The sequence below is a fragment of the Dreissena polymorpha genome, chromosome 2 (assembly GCF_020536995.1).
Source record: "Dreissena polymorpha isolate Duluth1 chromosome 2, UMN_Dpol_1.0, whole genome shotgun sequence".
Lineage (NCBI taxonomy): Eukaryota > Metazoa > Mollusca > Bivalvia > Myida > Dreissenidae > Dreissena > Dreissena polymorpha.
Genome location: NC_068356.1, coordinates 17,059,024 through 17,083,918, shown reverse-complemented (window position 1 = coordinate 17,083,918; position 24,895 = coordinate 17,059,024). Strand labels below are relative to the sequence as shown.

Sequence of the window (24,895 nt, the reverse complement as noted above, 5' to 3'; positions counted from 1 at the left end):
ATAATGAATTAATTCAGTATTTCGTAAAAATCTATTTTCGTCAAAACATGTACGTTTCATTCAACATTTAAAGGTCAGAATACACTAAATAGTTTTCCTATATAATTCCATGTGAAAGCGACAACTTTAGGCCAAAAAAATGCAACATTTTGCACATAGAGACCCCAATAACCATACTTTTTCTTAAAGGCCATTCTAAGCGGAATCGATTTATGCAATAAAAAAGATATTTCATGAACAAAGCAAGAAAGAACAAATCAAAATCGACTGTTTTAGCAACTTTTTTTTCGGCCGTTTCTTAGTGGAGTGTAACCTTTTGCAGTGCTATAGTCTTCAAGTTTATCATATTTCAGGGATTCAGGCGTGAACACCTATTCATGCCCTACCATTATCTCCGAAAGATAACACCCGAATACTAGATAAAAGTGTAAAACATGCCTTCCTGTGAACTATGGTATTTTTTAGAGAGTCATGAAACGGTTATTTAGTGTACTGTAACCTAAACACGAAAGAGGACAACAAGAGTACTGCAGCAAGGTTTATACCCTGCAGCAAGATAACAAGATTGTTATCAAAGAGTCGCTGGCATTTAGAATGTCAAACATTAAATCTGCCAAAATCATTTTTGTTAAAGTTTTAGCAAGTAATGACCAAGGAGCAATGGGCTACAGTGCGCTTGCAAATGTATTTTCCTACACAAATTTGGTGCATGCAGTTGCTGGAGCAGTGGTATTGTACATATTGATGTTCACTAATATGAACCATTTTTCTGTGTTAGTACCATTTTTAAGAACAATATTTGGTAGAAAACCTTAAATAGACAATTAAAACATAATATCTGAATCAAAAGCATATTGGAATTAAAGCAGAGAGACCAGATGAATGTTGCCATCATGGATTTTAGCAAAGCCTTGGATGTTGTACACCACGGTAGATTGTTCCTGAAAATAGCCCATTATGGCATCACGGACACTACACACTCTTGGATTAAAGCTTTTCTTGGTAACCGTAGCCAACAGGTTGTTGTAGATGGGGCAACTTCCACCATGGCCCCTGTAATTTCTGGCGTACCCCAGGGATCAGTTCTTGGGCCTCTTCTGTTTTTGCTCTACATTAATGATCTACCTTCGTCTTAGCTAAAGAAACTTCAGCGTACAGTTTGAATAGTATTGACAGACCTGTTAAGTCGCGCCAGTCAAAAATCATAAAAAGCGACATTTAAAGTTATGGTAGCCAGAACTACCTTCGTCTGTGAAGTCAAACGTCCGTCTATTTGCGGATGACTGTGTCATGTACAGATCCATAAAAACTTTGGCTGACACTATTCAGTTTCAGAGAGATCTAGATAGTCTATCATTGTGGGAGCTGAAATGGAAGATGTCTTTTAACATAGAAAAATGTCTTATCATGCATGTTACGAGAAACCGTAAACCATTAAAAACAGCCTACACTCTTCACAATCAACCTCTGTCTGTTGTAAACCAAGCCACCTATTTTGGCGTTGAAGTAAGCTCAACTTTAAACTGATCACCTCACGTAAATAAAATTAGTAGTAAAGCAAGCCAGATTCTTCTAAAATGGAAACTAAGGCAGTGGCATATAACAGCATTGTTAGACTATCCTTGGAATATTGCTCTAGTGTGTGGGACACTTACCATCAGAAAGATATTGTGAAAATTGAAAATGTTCAGCGTCAAGCTGCCAGATTTGTAACAAATAATTACAGCAAGACACCGGGCACTGTCACAAATATAATTAAGGATTTGAATTGGAATACCTTGCAATCAAGAAGACAACAAGCTAGACTCATTTTGTTCTATAAAATAGTATATAATCATGTTGATGTCAATCCCCTTCACTATCTCACTCCATACATTAGACACTCACGCCATCACCATCACATGGCATACCAAATACCACCAAGTACAGCTGATTACCACAAATTTTCTTTCTTTCCAAGAACAGTTGTACAATGGAACACACTTCCATCTTATGTAGTCAGCGCTGATACGATCCCTGGATTTAAATCAGTGCTGTCTACATCAGTGTTCCTTCCTTAGATCACAAGATTCTGCTTTTATCCTGTTTTTAACTCGACTAATATTCTCACCACATGCACAGTTGTATATGTATATATTTAAGTCTTAAGGGCTTAAGGTATTAGGTTTTGCATCTTTTTTATCACTGTTGATAGGATTTTCCTGAGTGGATTGAGTAACTCGGGGAAACCTATCAATCTATTTCTTTTTAACCCCCCACGCATGGCCATAATGTATCAGTATTGAACATAGCCATTATTATAAAAGAAGAAGAAGAAGAAGCATACAAGTCTGCTGTTACTGTTAGTTTCATTCAAATGGACCCCACCTGGTTTGTATAAAACTGTGTCACTAAAGGAGCCATGTTAGTATGACACAATTGTAAACAGTTCAGCATTATTTTCTGGACAATATCTATACACCAGAATCCATATTGCAAACAGATGCTCCTGTCCTGTTTATCCTGAGCAATGTGGCGAAATCTCTTGGTATAGCAGACTCTCTGAAATCCTCAATCAATCAGCTTGTGTGGTTCATTACTTTCTTTCACAGTACAATTTTACTTATGTAAACCAAACAGTTTTAAAACCACGCTAAGTGACAATCATTCCTTCTGACCTTCTTGCGCAGCAGGAATTGCTATCCCTAATCCAATTATTGCAACAGTTTGATACCATTTCACAACTTTACACCAGAAAGTATTACCATCTATGGTTATTTAATGGACATTTCATATTAGGGAATAATTGTTGTCAAAAACAAATCCTGTGATAATTTATATTTTTAATGTTACAATTTAATTGTTGTTTAGCATTTTTAGCTCATCTGTTTTTTTTTTTTAAAAAATGAGCTATTGTCATCACCTTAGCGTCGGCGTCTGCGTCGGCGTCCGGTTAAGTTTTGCGTTTAGGTTTAATTGAAATTTTTTGTTAAGTTTTCTGTTAGGTCCACTTTTTTCAGAAAGTATCAATGCTATTGCATTCAAACTTGGTACACTTACTTACTATCATGAGGGGACTGGGCAGGCAAAGTTAGATAACTCTGGCATGCATTTTGACAGAATTATGTGCCCTTTTTATACTTAGAAAATTGAAAATTTTGGTTAAGTTTTGTGTTTAGGTCCATTTTATTCCTTAAGTATCAAGGCTATTGCTTTCATACTTGCAACACTTACTAACTATCATAAGGGGACTGTGCAGGCAAAGTAATGTAACTCTGACTGGCATTTTGACAGAATTATGTGCCCTTTTTATACTTAGAAAATTGAAAATTTGGTTATGTTTTGTGTTTAGGTCCACTTTATTCCTACAGTATCAAAGCTATTGCTTTCATACTTGCAACACTTATTAACTATCGTAAGGGGACTGTGCAGGCAAAGTTATGTAACTCTGACTGGCATTTGGATGGAATTATGGGCCCTTTATACTTAGAAAATTGAAAGTTTGGTTAAGTTTTGTGTTTTGGTCCACTTTACCCCTAAAGTATCATAGATATTGCTTTCATACTTGGAACACTCGCAAACTATCATAAGGGTACAGTAAAAGGACAAGTTGCATAACTCTGGATGTCATTTTTACGGAATTATGGCCCTTTTTTGACTTAGTCACTTTGAATATATGGTTAAATTTTGTGTTTCGATCCACTTTACTTCTTAAGTATCAAGGCTATTGCTTTCAAACTTCAAATACTTTCATGCTATCAAGAGGTTACTGTACCTGGCAAGTTGAATTTTACGTTGACCTTTGAATGACCTTGACTCTCAAGGTCAAATTATTAAATTTTGCTAAATTGTCATAACTTGTTTATTTATGATTAGATTTGATTGATACTTTGACAAAACTGCTCTTACCTGACAAACCACAATAGACTCCACCCAAGCCATCGCCCGTGCCCTTCCCCCCCCCCACCGAATCCCCCCCTATTTTTTTTTTTTTAAGATCATCTCACAAATGACCACCAAACCCTCACACTATACCCCCCCCCACCCCCTCCCCAAATTTTTTTTTTAAACAGTTAAAAAACAAAACTATTTATTTTGATTATTTTATGTTTGAAATACCGTCCAACCATCGCACCCAAGAATCCCACCCCCCTCCCCCCACCCAAATCCCCCCCCCCTATTTTTTTTTTTTTTTAAGATCATCTCACAAATTACCACCACACCCTCACACTATACCCCCCCACCTCACCCCCCCCCATATTTTTTTTTTTGAAACGGTTAAAAAACAAAAATATTTATTTTTATTATGTTATGTTTTGAAATACCGTCCAACCATCGCACCCAAGAATCCCCCCCCCCCCCCCCCCCCCCCCCCCCCCCGATTTTTTTTTCGCATAGAAGATAATGTAATCAATGTCCACACCCCCACACAATGCACCCCTCTTCACTCCACCCCTCCCTCCTTTGTGATTGAAAATGAGAGTCCCTTCACCTTTAAAAAGAAAATAGATGAGCGGTCTGCACCCGCAAGGCGGTGCTCTTGTTTTTAATTATGCAATTATAACACTATGCATGGTATGACAAAAACACAGTCATATGGCAGGCCAGCGTGAGATAATTATTTGTAATGTAGCTTATAATGTGTAAAGTACTAAATATTTATAATGAACAATGCCGTAATAAATCTGAATGCATTCATTAAGGTTTATATTGTTTACCTTAAACCCTAAGAAAACTAGAACTCAGTGAAAACTGGACATTTTGTGTTAAGTTTAGAGTTCACTGTTTAAATGAAAACATATGCAATGTTGTTACAGGGCAGTGTTGTGAGCATGATCGTCTTTTATCCATTGGACACAGCTAGAACAAGGTTACAGGGTATGATAAACATCAATAATTTGATGAATTTCAATTATTTTGCATGATAATTGTTTAAATAATCATATAAGTAATTGAGTTGAATATATTAGCCTGACTTAATAAAAAAGTGAGATTATAAACTTAGATATATATTATTAATGTTGAAATCAGTTCACCACCTTTAACAGTATGCAATTAAGACAATAAAATTTTAAATTGGACAAAGGATTTGTCCCATTATAGTTATATTGTCTGAATTTCATACTGAATACATGCCTAGAGTTATATTTTATTATACTGATGAATTATTGTTCATTGTTGCTATCACATGCCCATTAAAAAAATAAAAAATAAGCAAATTCATTTATTTTCAGTTGATGACAAAAGAAAGGCAAATCATACACCCACAGTTATAGCTGATATCATATCACAAGAAGGCTTGTAAGGAACGTTCTTAAAACATCATAGTCTAAATGGATCCATGTCATGTGAAAATTGGTCTTAGTCCTTATGCAGCCAGTTTAGCTTCAGACAAGCCTGCACATCCAGGTCGTCTTGTCAGGAGCTACAGTTTATGCTTATGAGACTTTATAGCGGCCAGAATAGTACCTCACCTGACTAAGGATGCCAAAGCTGGTCAAGAGCTTTGCTTGCTGCATTCCCCATATAAGACAATGTGCATGACATGGCTTAAATACAGTTTAAAACACTATCAAGCTGCATTGTAACACCTAATTTCTTAGAGATTAATGAATGTGATCAACTTACTTACTTTTGTAACCATTGTTAAGATAGTTGGGTCTAAACATTTTAATTGTGAAAGGCTTTTAAATTTAAGTCTTGTTCTGTTAAAACAGGGCTTAATGCACGTGCCTAAATTATATTAGCCTGTGCAGACTAAGTACGACACTGCACAGGCTAATCTGGGACATCACTTAAAGCACAAGCATTAAATCCCATTTTTCTAGAGCATGGCACATTTCATTTCAGCACTGCATTGTACAGAGGCCTAGTTCCTGTGCTGACGACCATCAGCTGTTCCTACTTTGTTTACTTCTACACATACAATTGTCTTAAAACTGCTTTCATCGGCAAAGAGAAACCAAGCTCAATAAAAGACTTGTCATTCGCTTTCATAGCAGGTACTATTATTTAGAAATTATTAACAATTATACCAAGAATATTTGTATCTGTCTTATTTGTGAAACAATGCATAGCAATATAGTCAGCAGTATTTTTTAAACAGATATTGAGTAATTGTTCCAAAAATCTATCATTATTTTGAAGTAGCGTTATCTTAGTTTAATCCCCCCCCCCAAGTAAAGAAGTGAAGAAATAGATATAAGTGAATGTTTGTTGATGTTTATATAACAAACACATATTATATCTGAATTAAAAGCACATTGAAATTAAAGTGTTCAAGTCTGCTGTTCAAGTTACATTCAAATGGACTCCACATGGTTTTATAAAACTGTGTCACTATAGCAGCGATGTTAGTATGACACACATGTAAAACAAGATAAAAGATTATGACTACTTGAACATATTTACATGTACTATGATGTCTTAGATGATAAGTCTAAAATATATAATTCAAGCCAGATACATGTATCCAGATGCTAAAGGTGTCTGTTTATTTTTTGTTTACACTTTGAGTTATCAAATTTCATAAACACTCATATTTTCACCCTTGAGATGATGAAAAATTCACGTCAGAGTGTGTTTTAGTTTTAGTTTAATATTACTGATATTTGACAAATCTTCACAGTTTCATATTTAATGATTTTGTGAATATTATGGAATTCATCATTGTTCAGCAATTGTTGTTTTAATAAATTGCAGCTCTGAGTTGAGCTTCACTGAACTATGGATAATGCTTCTGTAACAAAAAGTGGTAATAGCTGGAATGTTGCTATGCTCCATCAAACAAAGTGAGAGATCACAGTGTTGATATGAGTAATGTATATTGCCCATATTACAGTCTTTGTAAGAGAATAATCTAGGGAGTACCTCTATTATTCTATGCTTCTATTAAAGACGATCATTCTAATGATCACATCACTTTGTTTATTAGTCCCCTACCGATTTCACCGGAGGGGACTTATGGTTTTGTCTCCGTCCGTCCTACTGTCCGTCACACTTTTCTGGATCCTGCGATAACTTTAAAAGTTCTTAATATTTGTTTATGAAACTTGGAACATGGATAGATGGCAATATGGACATTATGCAAGTCATTTCATTTCGTTCCTACGTCAAAAATTATGGTTGCTATGGCAACAAATAGTCTTGAAATACTGCTGAAAATGGTGGTTTTCTGGATCCTGCGATAACTTTTAAAGTTCTTAATATTTTTCATGAAACTTGAAACATAGATAGATGGCAATATGGACATTATGCACGTCATTTCATTTCGTTCCGACGTAAAAAATTATGGTTGCTATGGCAACAAATAGACTAGACATACTGCTGAAAATGGTGGTTTTCTGGATCCTGCGATAACTTTTAAAGTTCTTAATATTTTTTCATGTAACTTGCAACATGGATAGATGGCAATATGGACATTATGCACGTCATTTAATTTTGTTCAGACGTCAAAAATTCTGGTTGCTATGGCAACAAATAGACTAGAAATACTGCTGAAAATGGTGGTTTTCTGGATCCTGCAATAACTTTTAAAGTTAATATTTTTTCATGAAACTTCATACATGGATGGATGGCAATATGGACATTATGCACTTCATTTCATTTTGTTCCTAAATAAAAAAATTTGGTTGCTATGGCAACAAATATATATATATATATAAATCTGGAATTTCTGGCAATGGTGGAGCCGGTAGGGGACTAATATTGCTTGACAATAGCCTTGTTATTTTTGCAGGTGTAGTGAATGTTCTAGTGACCACGCCATTATGGGTTGTAAACACACGTCTCAAACTGCAAGGTGCCATCATGGAAACAGAGGATCTCCATGACAACCAGCATGCCAAATACAGAGGCATTCTTGGTAAGGAAAACATATCAGGTACTTGTCCAACCTACCTATGAAAAGGCTTAACATATGTTTTTCTTTTTGGTACGACCTTTAATTTAGCTGATAAAAACTGTCCAAGTGTATATGTATTTTACAAGTATTAAGCAACTTTTTTGATAGTGATGTCTTTGAAGTTATACTAAAATGGAAAGCATTTCTGCAATCACACATATTTGCACTTCTATCTCTTAGTAAACATTTAGATTTTTTTTTTTGATTGATATACATGTACTCACTTCTGTGATGAGTTAAATGTTTACGAGTACATGTTAATTATAACACATTACATGGCTAAGGCTCTAATTATTATTGCTTACACTTCATACACATATGTTTTTCTTACAAGTACTGTGTTCTCTTAAAATGCTATTTGTTTACAGACTGTTTAGTGAAGGTTGCGCGTCAGGAAGGTGTGTGGTCCCTGTGGAATGGAACTAAGCCCTCGATTGTCCTCGCCTCCAACCCGGCCATCCACTTCATGGTGTATGAGGCTGTGAAAAGATATTTCCAACATGCTTTCAATCAAACTGTATGTATGAGCCTTGCTGTGGGAAAAAGGGGCTTAATGCATGTTGTAAAGTGTTGTCCCAAATTAGTCTGTGCAGTCTTCACTGGTGTTTGTTTTTTCATGAGACTTGCTTTAAAGGAAAAATATAAAAGTGAAAAGTGCAGACTGCACATGCTAATCTGTGAGGACACTTCACGTGCATTAAGCCCCGTTTTCACAGTGCGTGACTCTTATGTTGGTGTTTTTTACTGTTTAATGTATTTTCATTTAATGTTACCTTTTATATAAATTTTTCTGCTAGATATTGATGTTAAAGCTTAGCTCAAGGTAGCCATTTATCTCAATACTTTCATCATTCTGTCAAGCCAACGCTGGGTTATTTTCTACAAAAAACTGTCCACCAATTTCTAAACTCAGTATTCATTGAAATTCTGTGCAGCTCCTGGCAGATTTGAATGCAACCTAACAGGAAGCTTCACTCCCAGGACACTTGTGCTGTAAACCATGACGTTTTGCCTAAGTTTTTATGTCCCCCACTATAGTAGTGGGGGACATATTGTTTTTGCCCTGTCTGTTGGTCTGTCTGTCTGTTTGCGCCAACTTTAACATTTTGCAATAACTTTTGCTATATTGAAGATAGCAACTTCATATTTGGCATGCATGTGTATCTCATGAAGCTGCACATTTTGAGTGGTGAAAGGTCAAGGTAAAGGTCATCCTTCAAGGTCAGAGGTCAAATATATGTGGCCAAAATCGCTCATTTTATGAATACTTTTGCAATATTGAAGATAGCAACTTGATATTTGGCATGCATGTGTATCTCATGGAGCTGCACATTTTGAGTGGTGAAAGGTCAAGGTCATCCTTCAAGGTCAGAGGTCAATTATATGTGGCCAAAATCGCTCATTTTATGAATACTTTTGCAATATTGAAGATAGCAACTTGATATTTGGCATGCATGTGCATCTCATGGAGCTGCTCATTTTGAGTGGTGAAAGGTCAAGGTCAAGGTCATCCTTCAAGGTCAGAGTTCAAATATATGTGGCCCAAATCGCTTATTTTATGAATACTTTTGCAATATTGAAGATAGCAACTTCATATTTGGCATGCATGTGTATCTCATGGAGCTGCACATTTTGAGTGGTGAAAGGTCAAGGTCAAGGTCATCCTTCACAAGGTCAAGGTCATCCTACAATGTCAAACATCATATAGGGGGACATTGTGTTTCACAAACACATCTTGTTGTTCTCATAGTTATATACTTGAAATTTCCCTATTTGGCTTCAACTAGTGATTAGAATACAATTACACAGGTTTTTTGTTTGCAATACCCTGCATATAAAATATGGCGTATAATGGTATAATTATGGGAAAATCTGCGACGGGTGCGCAGTGAGCTTTCATAGCCGCGTCTAGGAGATGACCTCACTCTCTCACTCAAATAGTTTAAATAATATCACAATAAATCTTTCTGATGATTTTGGTGGTTAAAATATATTGGCCAAGTTCAATAACCAGCCAGATAACCTGAAACACTTCCGAATTAAATAAGGCCAAATAAGACTGTCCGGTATTTTAACTAAAAAAAATAAATGGGTTATTATGAAACTTGATGATAATGTCGGTGAGCATAAAATATTGGACAAGAGCTACATTGCATGAACCACATGCGAATTATTACCCTTGAATGATAATTAACTTATCGTTGTCCGCTTTCTAACTCAAACACTTTAAATCGGATCATCATAAATTTTTATAATTCTGCTTTTGTGCTTGATATCTCGGCCAAGTTTGATGACTAGCTACATCGCTTAAAGCATTTCTGAATTATAGTAGTTGAATTATCAGGGTGCAGGATCACGTGACTTTATGGGGTTTACAAATGGATGTTGATGGATGAAAACACACCAGTAAGTGTTGCTTTTTGAAATATTTCAAAACAATTTTTCTGAAGAATTTCAACTAGTGCATAAAAGACAGTTTTTAATGCGGCTTATAGAAATGTGAAAAATATCAGATTTACTTAATTTAATAAGCATGTGTTCTTTGTCAAAATTCTATGTTTACAACATTCATTGATCCTTCACCCTGATTGTAATAAGGGACAAATTCTAACTAAAAGTGTTTTTTTCTTATCACAATCCCAGTTTTTGACAATGTATGTGGGCATATCATTTTTACAAAGTTTGATAACCAGTCAGATGGCCTAAATCATTTCTCCAATTATTGGTCTAATTACATACAAAAGCTTATGTGCTCAATTCGTCCTACATTTTGTGTGCAAGTTTCATCAAACTATTACAGCATAATTATCTGCAAGTGATACAGACCAGAATAGTTAATTTCAACTTAAGCATTTACAGCCCATCATAATTAACATATATACATGTATATACAATACCAGCATACGTTTAAAGTAGGTACAAAACCTACATAATTTCGAAGAATGAAAAATGTACAACAAAATATGTAAATATTTTCGTGAGAGTATCACATGGATTAGGTAAATAGTAAATAGGCAGTGACCACATAATGCAAAACTTCAATTAATAATTGCAACAATGATTACATTTGTCTGTACCTACCGGTAATTTGTTTTAGATGAAATATATAATTATTTGAGACTTCATATACAACATATTCTCTCGTATTTAAAAGCATTTTAAACTGTACATGGCTAGTAACCTTTACATTGTTTTATTGGAGCTATTAAGCAGTTTAATGAACTTGAGCATATTTGGACTGAATCTATAATATCGGAATAAATGACTTCCTAACATCAGCATAATAGGTGCATTTTAGAACTAATTGGTATTCATCCTCGATATCATTTAGAGTACATACTACACTTTTGCGTTGATTTCTGAAAATGTTGTGGTGTATTTCCATTTCTATGTATAATTTGTGAGACGACAAACGCAATTTACCTATAATTTTCCTATGTTTTTTATTATTAACAATATCAAAGTATGATGCTCTTTCAAATCCAGGTGTTAGTTCCTTATATAAAATCCTTGTGCACGGGGGGGGGGGGCATACTGTTACGATTTCACAAATGCATTCCCGGTATTTTCAAAAGAGTTTTTGCGGTTGTATAAATTAGAAATAAAAGCTTATGCGCAAAATTGTTACATTTTTTAGCTCACCTGAGCACAACGTGCTCATGGTGAGCTTTTGGGATCGCCTTTTGTCGTCGTGCGTCCGTCGTCAACATTTTGCCTTGTGAACACTCTAGAGGCCACATTTCTTATCCGATCTTCATGAAACTTGGTCAGAACATTTGTCCCAATGATACCTAGACTGAGTTCGGAACTGGGTCATGCTGGGTCAAAAACTAGGCCAGTGGGTCAAACAAAAGAAAAACCCTGTGAACACTGTTGAAGTCACATTTGATGCCCAATCATCATGTTACTTTGTCAACATGTTTGTCTTAATGATATGTTGGTTGAGTTCAAAAATTGTTCCAGTCCGTTGAAAAACATGGCCGCCAGGGGGCGAATCAGTATTCCTTATATGGCTATAGAGAAACCTTGTGAACACTCTAGAAGTCACAATATTTGCCCAATCATCATGAAACTTGGTCAAAACATTGGTTTCATTTATATCTCGGATGAGTTCGAAAATGGTCCAGATCGGCGAAAAAACATGGCCGCCAGGGGGGGGCGGGGCAGTTTTCTCAATATGTATATAATGAAAACATGTGAACACTCACATTTTTGGTCCAATCTTCATGACATTTGGTCAGAACATTTGTTTCCTGGATACGAAGGTTGAGTTCGAAAATGGTTCCCATCAGTAAAAAAAAACATGGCCGCCAGGAGGGGGGTCTTTTTCCTTATATTTATAAAGTAAAAAAGCTTGTGAACACTCTAGAAGTCATATTTTTTTGCCTAATCATCATGAAATTTGGTCAAAACATTGGTTATGTGGATATCTCGTGAGTTTGAAAATAGTCGTGAACATTAAAAAAAACATGGCCGCCAGGGGGTGGGGCAGTGTTCTCTATATGTTACTGTATATATATATATATATATATATATATATATATATATATATATATATATATATATATATATATATATATATATATATATATATATATATATATATATATATATATATATATATAGTGAAAACATGTGAACCGTCTATAAGACACATTTTTTGCCCAAGCTTTATGAAATTTGGTCAGAACATTTGTTTCCTTGATACAACGGTTGAGTTCAAAAATGGTTTGGATCGGTAAAAAAAACATGGCCGCCAGGGGGGGGGGGTCTGTTCCTTATATTTGTATAGTAAAAATAGCTTGTGAACACTCTAGAGGTCACATTTTTTGTCCAATAATCATGAAACTTTGTCAAAACATTTGTTTTATGGATATCTTGTTATGATTGCTAGGCCGAGTTCCGTTAATGGTTGCCGTCTGTTGAAAAGCATGGCTTTAAATGGGTTTATAGTGTAATCTTGTTTACACTCTACTATGAAATTACAGATGTACACGTAGAATGAAATTTATGAATATTATGATATTCATGATCTTCATGCAGTCATGTAAATATTAATTCTGCTGATAAGATGTACAGTTAAATTGCCATTTTTTTTATATTTATTTATGTTCCTTTCTGAAGAGGATTATTATGTTTATGATTGGTTGGGGATGAAGTGCAACAAACATTTTTTTAACATCTGAAAACCTTTTATTAAATAATCTCAAAATTTTAAGTAGTTATATTGATTTCACAGAAAATTACTTAGGGGAGAAACAACTGTATATAACAGTTTAGAGTCAAGCCCCAAATTCCTGTGCTGGCCACTTTTAACACATTTTGTTGCATGTAATTTAATTGACATGACGCCTTATCTATGATCGCTCCGCCCACTAGAATTGATCCACCAATCAGCGATCGATTAATCGGGCGCACTCGTTAGCAACGACCTGTCCGCCATTTTCTAGACAAGCTACATGTTTAGGTTCACTTTTATTCCAACGAGTTTCATTTGTTTTCCTCTTAAAAAAACGATTAAAAATGGTTAAACGGTGTCAATGGGGATTATGTAACTCGGACAATCGATATCCTGACAGATTAGTCGGTGACATTGAATTTATTTCGTTTCCAAAGCCGAAAAAAGATCTTGAGAAGTGTATGAAATTCGGCTTAATATCGAAATATACAGGCAGTTTTGAAAGCACTTCCTCATTTGTAAAGTTGTAAACATGGCCATTTTTATGACACTGATCAGGTTTTGAGGTTTATCGAAAATGGTGGACTTGTAGCATTCACAAGGTGAATACGCAGCATCAGTATTATTTCTACCAATTCAATATAATAATTCGCGCAAATAGTGTTCATACATTATGTGTAGCAATTCATTGTTTATCTAGTACTTATCTAGAACTCTTTCGTCGTAAGTAAATCGGCAAAAACGGTGTAAAAAGGGTTAATGCAACTCTGACATTTGGTATCCAGAAACATAAGTTAGATGAATTAAATTTATACCATTTCCAACGCGGCAATGCGGTCTTGACAAGAGCGAGTGGAAGCTTCAAGAATTACCGAGATCCCTTTATAGAACATTAATTTATTTCACAAACTTGAAATGTCATATAAGCAATAACTAAGCATTATTAAGTATGTATTATGTCACGTGTGCATGTTAAATTAATGAAAATTTTGGTACCCAATTCGTGTAACTACGAAATCCCCGTTAAAAATCGCGTTTCTGTGTGTGTCAAAAAACAAGTGAAAACCATTTTGTTATTATTTTAATAAAGACGTATCGATAAATGCTATTGTAAACGAGTTATTATTACTGATATTAGTTGACCAATAAATGCGGTAACTTCGGGGAAGTCGGTACCTGCGCGAGCGTCTGATATTGGTAGCCTTATTAATTTATAATAGCCTGACCGTATTCCATTTCGTACAACGCTAATTTTATATCAGACAATGTCCAAACTTACTGTGTTGTTTTTGCGCTTTAAATTATAGTGATTGATAAATGTCCCATAAGCAATGTTTAATATGATTAACATCACTTTTATACGCAATAACATGTGGGATTGAGGTACCCACCCGGCGTCAGAAAGCGCGTAAAACTTCACCGAATTCCCAGTTATAAAGCGCTATTTTGTGTCAAATACACGGGTAGGGGGGAATGTTTCGGTAATAATTTTGTTAATAACACGGGTAAATACCGGTGAAGTGTTTAATTATTGCAAATACCACCATTACACGTAATAACGGGTTCGATTTCGGTAAGCGCGCAAGCGTTTGAGAGCGTGTTTAATGTACCGATTTACCCGTTATAAATAGCTGATGTTCTCTTTAATCGTATATTTTTTGCATTTGCAGAATAACAAAATGGCATCAACCCCTTTACAAGTGTAATATAGTGTTAAACAAGTCCATAAAATCATCCGGAATATCGCGTAAATATATATGCAGTCTATAGGCAAAGAAGCCATTTTGGTGTTAGCTTGTCTAGGTTTTCTTCCCGCTGAGCCACGTGATTAAGTGGGCGGAGCGATCACTGATAAGGCGTCATGTCAATTGACCAGTCGCCAAATTATCGATCGCTCCGCCCACATAGTCACGTGGTCTAGTGATTAGAAAACTCCGACAAGCAGATCGCAATTATAGCGGATTACGTGAGGGAAATTCTATATTTGTAATGATGCATTATGCTCTTTTCTATATAATAAATTATTAAAGCCGCACACTAACCTAAACTGCTTTGTAAAACGTTAATAAAATCATAAAAACTTTAGAGAGAAATGGCGTAATCAAAATAAATGAGTTAACGGCAGACTGACTATCAGAAACGTTTCTAATACACATTATATAGGGAGGTGATGAAAAATCCGTTGTAAAAATGAGCATTTATTTCATATTGATTTTGGACTTGTATTCAACCGTCTGACAGTGAACCCGGTGGCTATTCATATATAATTTTGAAAATATTTTTATTAAATGCAAATGACATATCCATGATGGGTTTTTTGTTTATTAAAAATGTTTAGATCTTTGTTTTATTGTATTATTTTTAAAAAGACACCGATTTTTTTTATTTGGATATAAATTAAATTTTGATTGTAACCATAATTTAATACAGGCCTAATTTCGTGGTTTCATTAACAGATAGTCTAATATGCATTTTATTTCATTTATGTTTAATGCGAACCTGCTACATTTCACTATCAAAAAAATGAAATGTTGGTATTACGGTGCTGTTCACGAACATTCGGATTGAATACATTTAGCATATTATGCATTTGCTTATTTATAACAAGATGGTCCTTATATGTTAATTGCAATTTTCACATTTCTCCCCGTATCAATATATGTTGTATTAGAAATGTTGTTGTTGTATTATAAGCCGTACATTTTACATTTGAAGTCGCTTTAAGCTGGCTTAGCCGCGTTGAAATCACCTTTGTGTTGTTTTTACTACGTTAAAACAATATTTAAGTTAACAATGTATAATGATTTCCCTTGTTTATGATCCACAAAAAATAAATATATATTTGGAAATCATTTAAGTAATTAAATAATTTTCTTTTCTTGTGTACAGTACCTAACAATGCCTTAATGTTCCTTCATTCTGAGATCCACGCAACATACTGTTATTTATTAATCATCGACAATTACGCTGAGATTAATAAGCACGTGTGGCAATTAATATGTTGCCCAAACTGCTTAATAATATTGTGCATCAAACGGTATAACACGTTCTATAGAACACACACCTGGTGTGGTTAAACTATTTATTGTGTTTGTTTTCTCATTACTCGTTCATATGTTCAAGAAATAAAGATGAAATAATAACCTTTTATAAAGTATGTATAGCACCTACAATTTTGAATAATGATCGAACAGTAATGATCATGCATTTGATATAAAATCTGTGTAAACTCTTAAAAATTACGTCCATTCCATATGTACAACACGCTTTGTTTGTCGGACAAAATGGCGGCCAGATAAGCGTTGCTGAGGGGTGTGTGAAAAATCGAAATCTGATTGGCTGATCGACAAAATGTGGGCGGAGTTGGCGACTGGTCAATTACCGCAGACCAATGAAATAACCATTAGCCACAACAGGTACCTCATTATCTCTGACAGTTGCTTGATGCCTAACCCTTGTTTACAGCCCCTTACAGGGACCAGCAGAGAACAGCAATTGCTATACAGTGGTATTAATATAGAGATAAACACATAAATACATCTGTCTGGCATTTATTTTCGTATAAAATTCAGCATGCTGACTGCATTAGAAGAACAGATTACAACATTGAAGCAAGCTCTTGAAATAGCAAAATTATGTACTTGTATACTTCCAAGAAAGGTTGATACAATATATATAAATTTAATGGGCGTGATATTTCATATTTCTTAGCTTTAAGTTCAGTGATGCCATATTGAACTTACTCAATATGGCTATTATTTAACTTATCACAAAGTCCCAGTGTATATTATGAATATCAAGAAGAAAAAGTAAAGATATGTATGTAAAAATATCCTTTACATCTTTATAGGCAACAACTGTTGTCACAATTCAATTATATTGATCAATAAAAAATAGAATGACATATTCTCCAACTGTACTGTTGAACATTTATTGACAAAAAAATATCGTTTCTACGTGTACACATATCATATCACAGATATACTTTGTTCAAGAATTAAAGGGATAGAGAAAATGTACTTAAAACCAACTATTTGCGATACTTATGATATTAAATGCAGCTTGTATTTGAGAATAAATTTCACAATTAAAATGCATTTTAGTTTTGCAATGGTTGTAAATAAAGAGTAGAAGCGTAGAGGAATTGTTTACAAACAACACTTACAGACTGATGTGAATAATTAACAAAAATTAACTCTTAAATGAAGTATGAAATTTCATTTTAAATCATAAATACAGATTGATATACACAAGTCATGTAGGCCTACATGGATGATATGTGAAATACAGTTTTATGTGAAAGTCAGAAAAACCATAATTCTAATTAATTATATATACAGACGTCATGTATGATATGTGGAATGCAGTATTACTTGAAAATCAGAGTATCATTGTTCTAAATAACTTTGAATGCAAAAACAGTGAAAACGTATTTTAATAATAGAGCACACTAAGTCTGTACTACAGCCTGTCTGCCCAACACTCGTCCTCTTTTGAAGATTTTACACTAAATAATCGAACTATAAAGCGCAAGTTAAGTATGTACGCCTGTCTGTATGAAGTACTTTTATTTTTTTGAACTCCACCTTCCCAGAATAGATTAGTTCCTTTGGGTCTCAGGTGAGCGCCTTAGGGCCCATGGCCCTCTTGTCATTTATTTTTGGTCAAACTTTTACCCAATATCTTTCTGCATAGCGCACATGGTCTCGATTTTGTAATCGTATTATTAGCATGACATTTAGAAGAAATATGAGAGCTATACTACTTGCCACTGTGTCGGCGTTGGTTAAGTTTTTTATAAAGTCAAATAACTTAAACACTATCAAAGATAATTAATTCAAACTTGGAATACTTCTTAATGGCAACAAGACAATTGTGTAGGTCAAGGTGCATAACTCTGTCAGCATTATTTTTAGAGTTATGCACCTTTTTATACTTAGAAAATTGATAATTTGGTTAAGTTTGTGTTTGGGTCCGCTTTATTTCTAAAGAATCAAAGCCATTGCTCTCATACTTGCATCACTTACTAACTAAAATAAGGGGACTGTGCAGGCAAAGTTATGTAACTCTGACTGGCATTTTGACAGAATTATGGCCCCTTTTATAGTTAGATAATTGAAAATTTTGTTAAGTTATGTGTTTTGGCCCATTTTACTCCTAAAGTAACATAGCTATTGCTTCCAGACTTGGAACACTCGCTAACTATCATAAGGGGACTGTTCAGGACAAGTTGCTTTACTCTGGTTGGCATTTTGATGGATTTATGGCCTTTTTATGCCCCCGGATCGAAAGATCGGGGGTATAGTGTTTTGGCCTGTCTGTCATTGTATGTGTGTGTGTGTCTTAAAACTTTAACCAAAACTTTAACCTTCTTCATAACTTTTGCAAGATTGAACGTAGCAACTTGATATTTGGCATGCATGTGTATCTCATGGAGCTGCACATTTTGAGGGGTGAAAATCAAGGTCAAGGTCATCCTTCAAGATCAAAAGTCAAAAAAAATAAATTAAGCGGCGCTTTAGGGGGCATTGTGTTTCTGACAAACACATCTCTTGTTTACTTAGTAACTTTGTTAAATGTTGTGTTTATATGCACTTTACTTCTTAAGTATCAAGGCTATTGCTTTTAAACTTCAAATACTTTCTGACTATCATGAGGGTACTGTACCTGGCAAGTTGACTTTGACCTTTGAATGACCTTAAAACTCAAGGTGAAATAAAAAAAAAGGATAAAATTGGCATTACTTCTTTATTTACGATAAGATTTTATTCATACTTTGACAAAACAACAAGTACCTGACATACAACAATGTACATCACCCAAACCACCCCCACGCCCCACCCTAGAATCCCCCCCCCCCCCGAATTTTTATGTCCCCCATCCACTATAGTGGGTGACATATTGTTTTTGCCCTGTCTGTTGGTTAGTATGTTTGTTTGCCCCAACTTTAACATTTTGCTATAACTTTTGCAATATTGAAGATAGCAACTTCATATTTGGGGTGCATGTGTATCTCATGGAGCTGCACATTTTGAGTGGTGAAAGGTCAAGGTCATCTTTCAAGGTCAAAGGTCAAATATATAGATTCAAAGCGGCGCAGAAGGGGACATAGTGTTTCTGACAAGCACATTTATCTTGTTGTTGTTTTTTTCCTTTTTTTTCTTTTTTTGACCACACCTTCACATAATTCCCCCTCTCCATCCCCCAAACACGAATGATTTTTTTTAAACATGGTGAAACAACACAAATATTTATTTTAATTATTTTATTTTTGAAAGACCGTCCAACCATCCCACCCAAGCTATTGCTATCAAACTTGAAATAAAATCTTATTAGTTTGTTTAAAGTCTTTACAAATGTTCAATAGATTGTGGAAAATATACTTGAACTCAGAATCGTCTATAATGTACAACTTCTTTAAAACATAAGCGATCAATATGTTTTAATCATGGCCCTCTTCCAGTTAGAATAATACTATATTTGACCTTATTGAATATGACCAATTTTTCCATGATGGCTTACGTTATACTGTCAAGCACTCAAAAAGTCGAGCGTGCTGTCTTCTGACAGCTATTGTTTTGGAAGAAGTTATTGCGTTTTGTTTATAAAAAAATATACAAACTTTCGTGGGCGAGTTATATATTTTTTTGGCATTCTACAGCGCATATTATCAACGTTCTACTTTTTTCAATTAGTTATTGACCTTTGTTTAAAATTACACATTGCCAAGGGTGTGTGTTTACAGTTTTCTCTGTGAGTGTGTGGCGGGTATCTTAAAAATTCTTACTGTACCCTGCGACAACATTCTGAGGGGGTTATCACGTGATAGTCAAGATGGCGACGTTCATGCCGCGGTAGGTATATTTCGCCGTTTTACATCCTATATTACTCGTAATTTTTTAAATGCCGATCACTTTCCAGCCATATCAGCAAGAAAGTTATATATATGAAATCGCTCTATATCTCGACTTCATTCGAAGTGTAATTTCCTATCGGGGTGACCTAATTACAGCCCCACAAAATAAACATTCGGGGAATAAAGTCAAGATATAACGCGAATTTTAATACGAAATATGCGCTAATCACGTTTTTACTGATATGACTGGAAAGTTAGTGTCATTTAAACATTTAAAAAAGTACACAACGCCAAAAAATTGTCTCGGCACGGACAATCCATCTTGACTTTCACGTGATTACCCCCTCTGACAATGAATCGCGGCAGGTGATACACTAAATGTGATAACTTCCTCTTTTTCATACTAGGAGTTGAGCGGGTTGGTGTATTTCGTCATTGGAGCCATAGCGAAGACAGTTGCTACGGTATTAACATACCCGCTGCAGGTTATACAGTCCAGAATGAGGGTACATGTACATATAGGTGTTTTCATATTTATGGTACCAGTGCGCAAAACATTACCGGTATATATCATTTTATTCAGTTAAAACCATTCTCTCTTCACGTCGTTGCAAAAAAGCGCCCAACAAGAGTCCATCGTAATGTAACATTATTAGGAATGAAAGAGAAAATGTATTTCATCCAGTAGTGTACTTGTACTTATATTTATATTGTGACTGATTTAAAATCATGTGAACCCTGATCAAAATATACATAATGAATATGCATGCTATGTTTCGATCTTTAACCATTTCAAACGTACCGAGTTTCGAAACATAAGTTATATAAGTTTGAAATAATGAAATATTGAACATAATTTAGAACAGTAATAAGAGTAATATTAATTATTATTATATGTATTTAAAACACACATGAAATAGTTATAGATAAAATCATTAATTATAACAGTGAAGCACTAATAAAATCAATACATGTATAATCAAATATTCACATTCACACCATGAAATGGTGTTGTAAATGTTGAAATACTGACGATCTTATTATAAGAGAGTTGAAATGTCAAACTGGTTGGTGAAACAAGATCCATGAATGTCATTTGTCGCATTTTTATGCCCCCAGTAGAGTGGCATATAGCATTTGAACTGTTTGTCCGTCCGTCTGACCCAAAACATTAATGTTGGCCATACCCTTTTCAATATTGAAGATAGCAACTTGATATTTGGCATACATGTGTATCTCATGGAGATGCACATTTTGAGTGGTTAAATGTCAAGGTCATCCTTAAAGGTCAAAAGTAAAACAAAAACAAATCCAAGGGAAGTAACAAGCTTTAAAGGGAGATAATTTCTATTTATTATTTGGCAGGTGCAAATCATTTTTACGAGGAAAGTAATATTTTTCAAAGGGATATAATAGAAAAAATCAAAGCGGTGCAGTAGGGGGCATTGTGTTTCTGACAAACATATCTCTTGTTTTCGTGGGTTTAGATTGATATGGCAGTGGACACACGCAGAGATAAATACAACTAAAATGAATCATTTGAAATAAGAATTATTTCAATTTGGAGCTATGACGAAATCCATCAGTTGTATGACATATTCACAGGCTGTGACGTTTATACCGGTACGCTGTATATCCATTATCCAATACGACTGAAATCAACATCGTACACACTAGTTTTGCGAAAAATTGTGTTACCCACAAGTATTTTTGCGCATTTAAAAAATGAGTGACGCATAAATTATCGTTATGGATTATTATTAAATGTAGATATTAAAGATGAAATGTTAATGGTAATAATTTAAATAAATGCTTCTTAATCTTTCAGGTCAAGATGGTGATGATAGAAATTTAGTTTAGACGCTAGTAGTACTTCAATTATGATAACTATTTTTTTAATTCATCGAAATATGAATTATTTATTATATATTATACATATATATGTATACTATTGGACTATAATTTTTCAATTTTCTCGACCTCGAAACCAGATAAATACGTTGCTAACATGTTTTAAGCGACATTTCACGAAAATAGATACAGTGAGTGGGCGGAATTAACGACTAATCAAGCATTGCATAATGACCTAAAATGTTGACCAGGCTAAATTAGTGTTATCGGTCAGTGACCTGACATCACTGAAAGTGGACAGAGTTTATTTGTGTTATCCGTCAGTTGTGTAATAACGCTTAAACATACTGGGTTAGCGTCTTCAATACAATAATGCATCGGTGGCATCATAAATCACATGATTATGCCAATATTGGCAATAGTGCACATTTACGTTGGATATGCTGGATATAGTGTTATTATGTCCTTGACCGCTAAAATTTATTAGCTCATTAACTCCCATTTCCAAAATTATCTTGTCATTACACAAAAATCGACTAGGGTCAACGATTTTTAAAAGCGTTGATTCATGGTGGATGATTTAAACTCGTTTAACGATGTTGCATGCAAATAGTAAAAACTTTAACATATATGAAATAGTAAATGGAAGCATTAGGAAACGTAATTAATGAAAATTTACGTAAACTACCTTGTTAAAAATAAACTGAACAGTTAACTGTAAACAATTATGTGAATTTGTATATGCATAATTTGTATTACCATACCAGCTTTCTCAAGAGTAATTCCAAGCATATTGAAAGCATCCGTTCATGGTGTAAAAAGTCGACCACAAAATATTGTGTTTAGAATACCAATGGTGATAAATGTAAAATTAAAATCTCACTCTTATGAACCAAACCGTTGATGTAGACCGCAGTTGTGTTGTCTGCGTGATAATAATAAGAATAATTATAACAACATCAATAGTAATAATAATACCCGATTATTATTGTTATATTTATTTTTATTATTATTATTATTATTATTTTTCTTGTTGTTCTAAATTTATGATAATTGCGGAAATAAGGAAAATATTAGAATTTCTGGAGTTTCATCATTTCTTATAATATGTTTCCCAGGTCCGGTACCGACAATCCAACAACAGCTCCAGTACTTGGGACGCTTTGATGGACATAGCTAGGTAAATTATATTATATATATATTTATTATTATTATTATTATACTTAATATATGACAATAGTGGTAATAAGTATATTGTAAGTGTTTCTGGAGTTACGTTTAAATAATGATAACAACTCTAACAATTTAATGATTACCACTATTAATATTAATTAAGTATAATAATAATAATAATTGTAATAATACAAATAATAATTATAATTATTATTATTTTGGTTATAATTATAATAGAAACATGAAAAAATTGTTTCATGTGTTAAGTGTTTTAATGTTCCTATGCTAACATTCATTTGATAAAATCAATAAAATAGATTTTTAAATGAAAATATGTGCCAGTAAATATATGATAACATAAAAGTGTTAGATATTTCTCCAAAATTGACATTTTTTTCCAATAACGTAAATACTCATGCGTATATGAGTTAAGTAGTTAATGAACTATTATGTCTGCCCAGCTATTATTTAGGTTTTTTATTTCATCGCAATATTGTATTTTACGAACATTCAACTGAATTTATTTGGTATTTACCATTTTATTGCTAAAATGTAATATAATTACATTATGTTAATACTGCTTTTAATCTTCAAATATTGCTCTACTTTATTTATTTATATTAACGAAGATTTATTTATTAATATATAACCTGCTGGTCATCTATTTTTTTATTTAAGAACCCACGGTATGTCCGGGTTATACAAGGGAATGGAGGCGAAACTGTTACAGACTGTATTCACGGCGGCCCTTATGTTCATGGTCTACGAGAAATTGACTGCAGCAACTTTCCGCATGATGGGCTTAGCATACGTGAAACCAGGCCAAACACTTACTTGATATTGACCTTACTTGAAAAAATATGTGCCAAAGTAATTGTTATTGGTGGTAATTATATAATTCTAGTATTCGGCAGTATTTGTTTCACATTGCCGTGTTTTATGCCGTACTTGATTTATGTGACGTTCCTCAAAGTACTTTTTATTTCCATTTATATCTCATTTTCCACGCATATCAAAATGTTATTGATTGTTCCACGATATTATTTTGTATAATATTAAAAAACACACATAAATCCTACTTATTATGCCTTGTTAGTATCAATTCTAATTTAAGCCAATTCAGAAAAGTATATTATGTGTATAGCATTTCATTCCAAATATACAAACTAAATGGATAATAATAGTACATGCATCAGCTTTAAATAAAAGCTACTGATTAATAAATACAAAATAAATTTCGACCATATAAAATACATGTGTTAATAAATTAATTATGAAATATAAAATATAATAGAAATTTATATCAAACTTATCTCAGGAAGTGACCGTTGTACTCTTTACTGATATTGTTGCATGGTATTAGAACATGGCCACGGCATTGGGCAATATGAGGATGTATGAACTTGTAGTAGAAAAAAGGAAACGGGTTAATGCAACCTGGAACCATTATTATTTCCGGTTTACGGATGTCTTCGCCCCTATTTTGAAGAGACCTGGTCACGTCGTATTGATAATTTCTTGATTGTGCCCGCCGAGTACAAAACCAAAAAGACAGAAAAAGGGATCTACTTCCAGAAATATTTTATAAAAAAGCACATTGCGTTGATATCGTTTTACTCTATGAATATCAAACTAGAAAAGTCTTTTTGCATGAAACAAATTCAAACATAAACATACTTCTTAGTTCTTTTGTTTGTTCATTGAAACACCGGACATTTAAATAGGATTTTAAAAACATCGATCGTTTTTAAAGTAAGAAACGACATTTTTTCTTGGGAAAAAAAACGTACAATCTTATGTCCGCAGCATAAAAAAAGGTTACGTTAAACAATTGTTCTGTCATACGGCTTTGCAATTTTTATATTTAATATTTCGAATGGTAATTAATTAATAACAATTATCAAGTATTAACTATATATTTTAGCTGTTATTTAAAACGTCCTGTACTGCGTAT

The 24,895-nt window shown here is 33.9% G+C and overlaps 1 protein-coding gene across 3 annotated transcripts; it reads left to right on the top strand.

Annotated features, from left to right (window-relative positions):
• Window positions 1-490: 490 nt before the first annotated feature.
• On the top strand, window positions 491-24,019 carry LOC127866070 (peroxisomal membrane protein PMP34-like). Of its 3 annotated transcripts, none has more exons than XM_052406458.1 (9): window positions 491-729; window positions 4,797-4,857; window positions 5,214-5,280; window positions 5,830-5,981; window positions 7,718-7,843; window positions 8,251-8,399; window positions 20,325-20,381; window positions 22,887-22,948; window positions 23,620-24,019. In XM_052406458.1, the coding sequence occupies exons 1-9, from the start codon at window positions 595-597 to the stop codon at window positions 23,777-23,779; spliced, it is 969 nt and encodes a 322-aa protein (XP_052262418.1). In that variant the 5' UTR covers window positions 491-594; the 3' UTR covers window positions 23,780-24,019. The 3 variants fall into 3 exon arrangements, with proteins under 3 accessions (XP_052262418.1, XP_052262417.1, XP_052262419.1); XM_052406457.1 differs by having other exon boundaries at window positions 492-729; window positions 20,325-20,423; XM_052406459.1 differs by lacking the exon at window positions 491-729 and adding an exon at window positions 2,495-2,527 and having other exon boundaries at window positions 20,325-20,423.
• The last annotated feature ends 876 nt before the right edge of the window (window positions 24,020-24,895 follow it).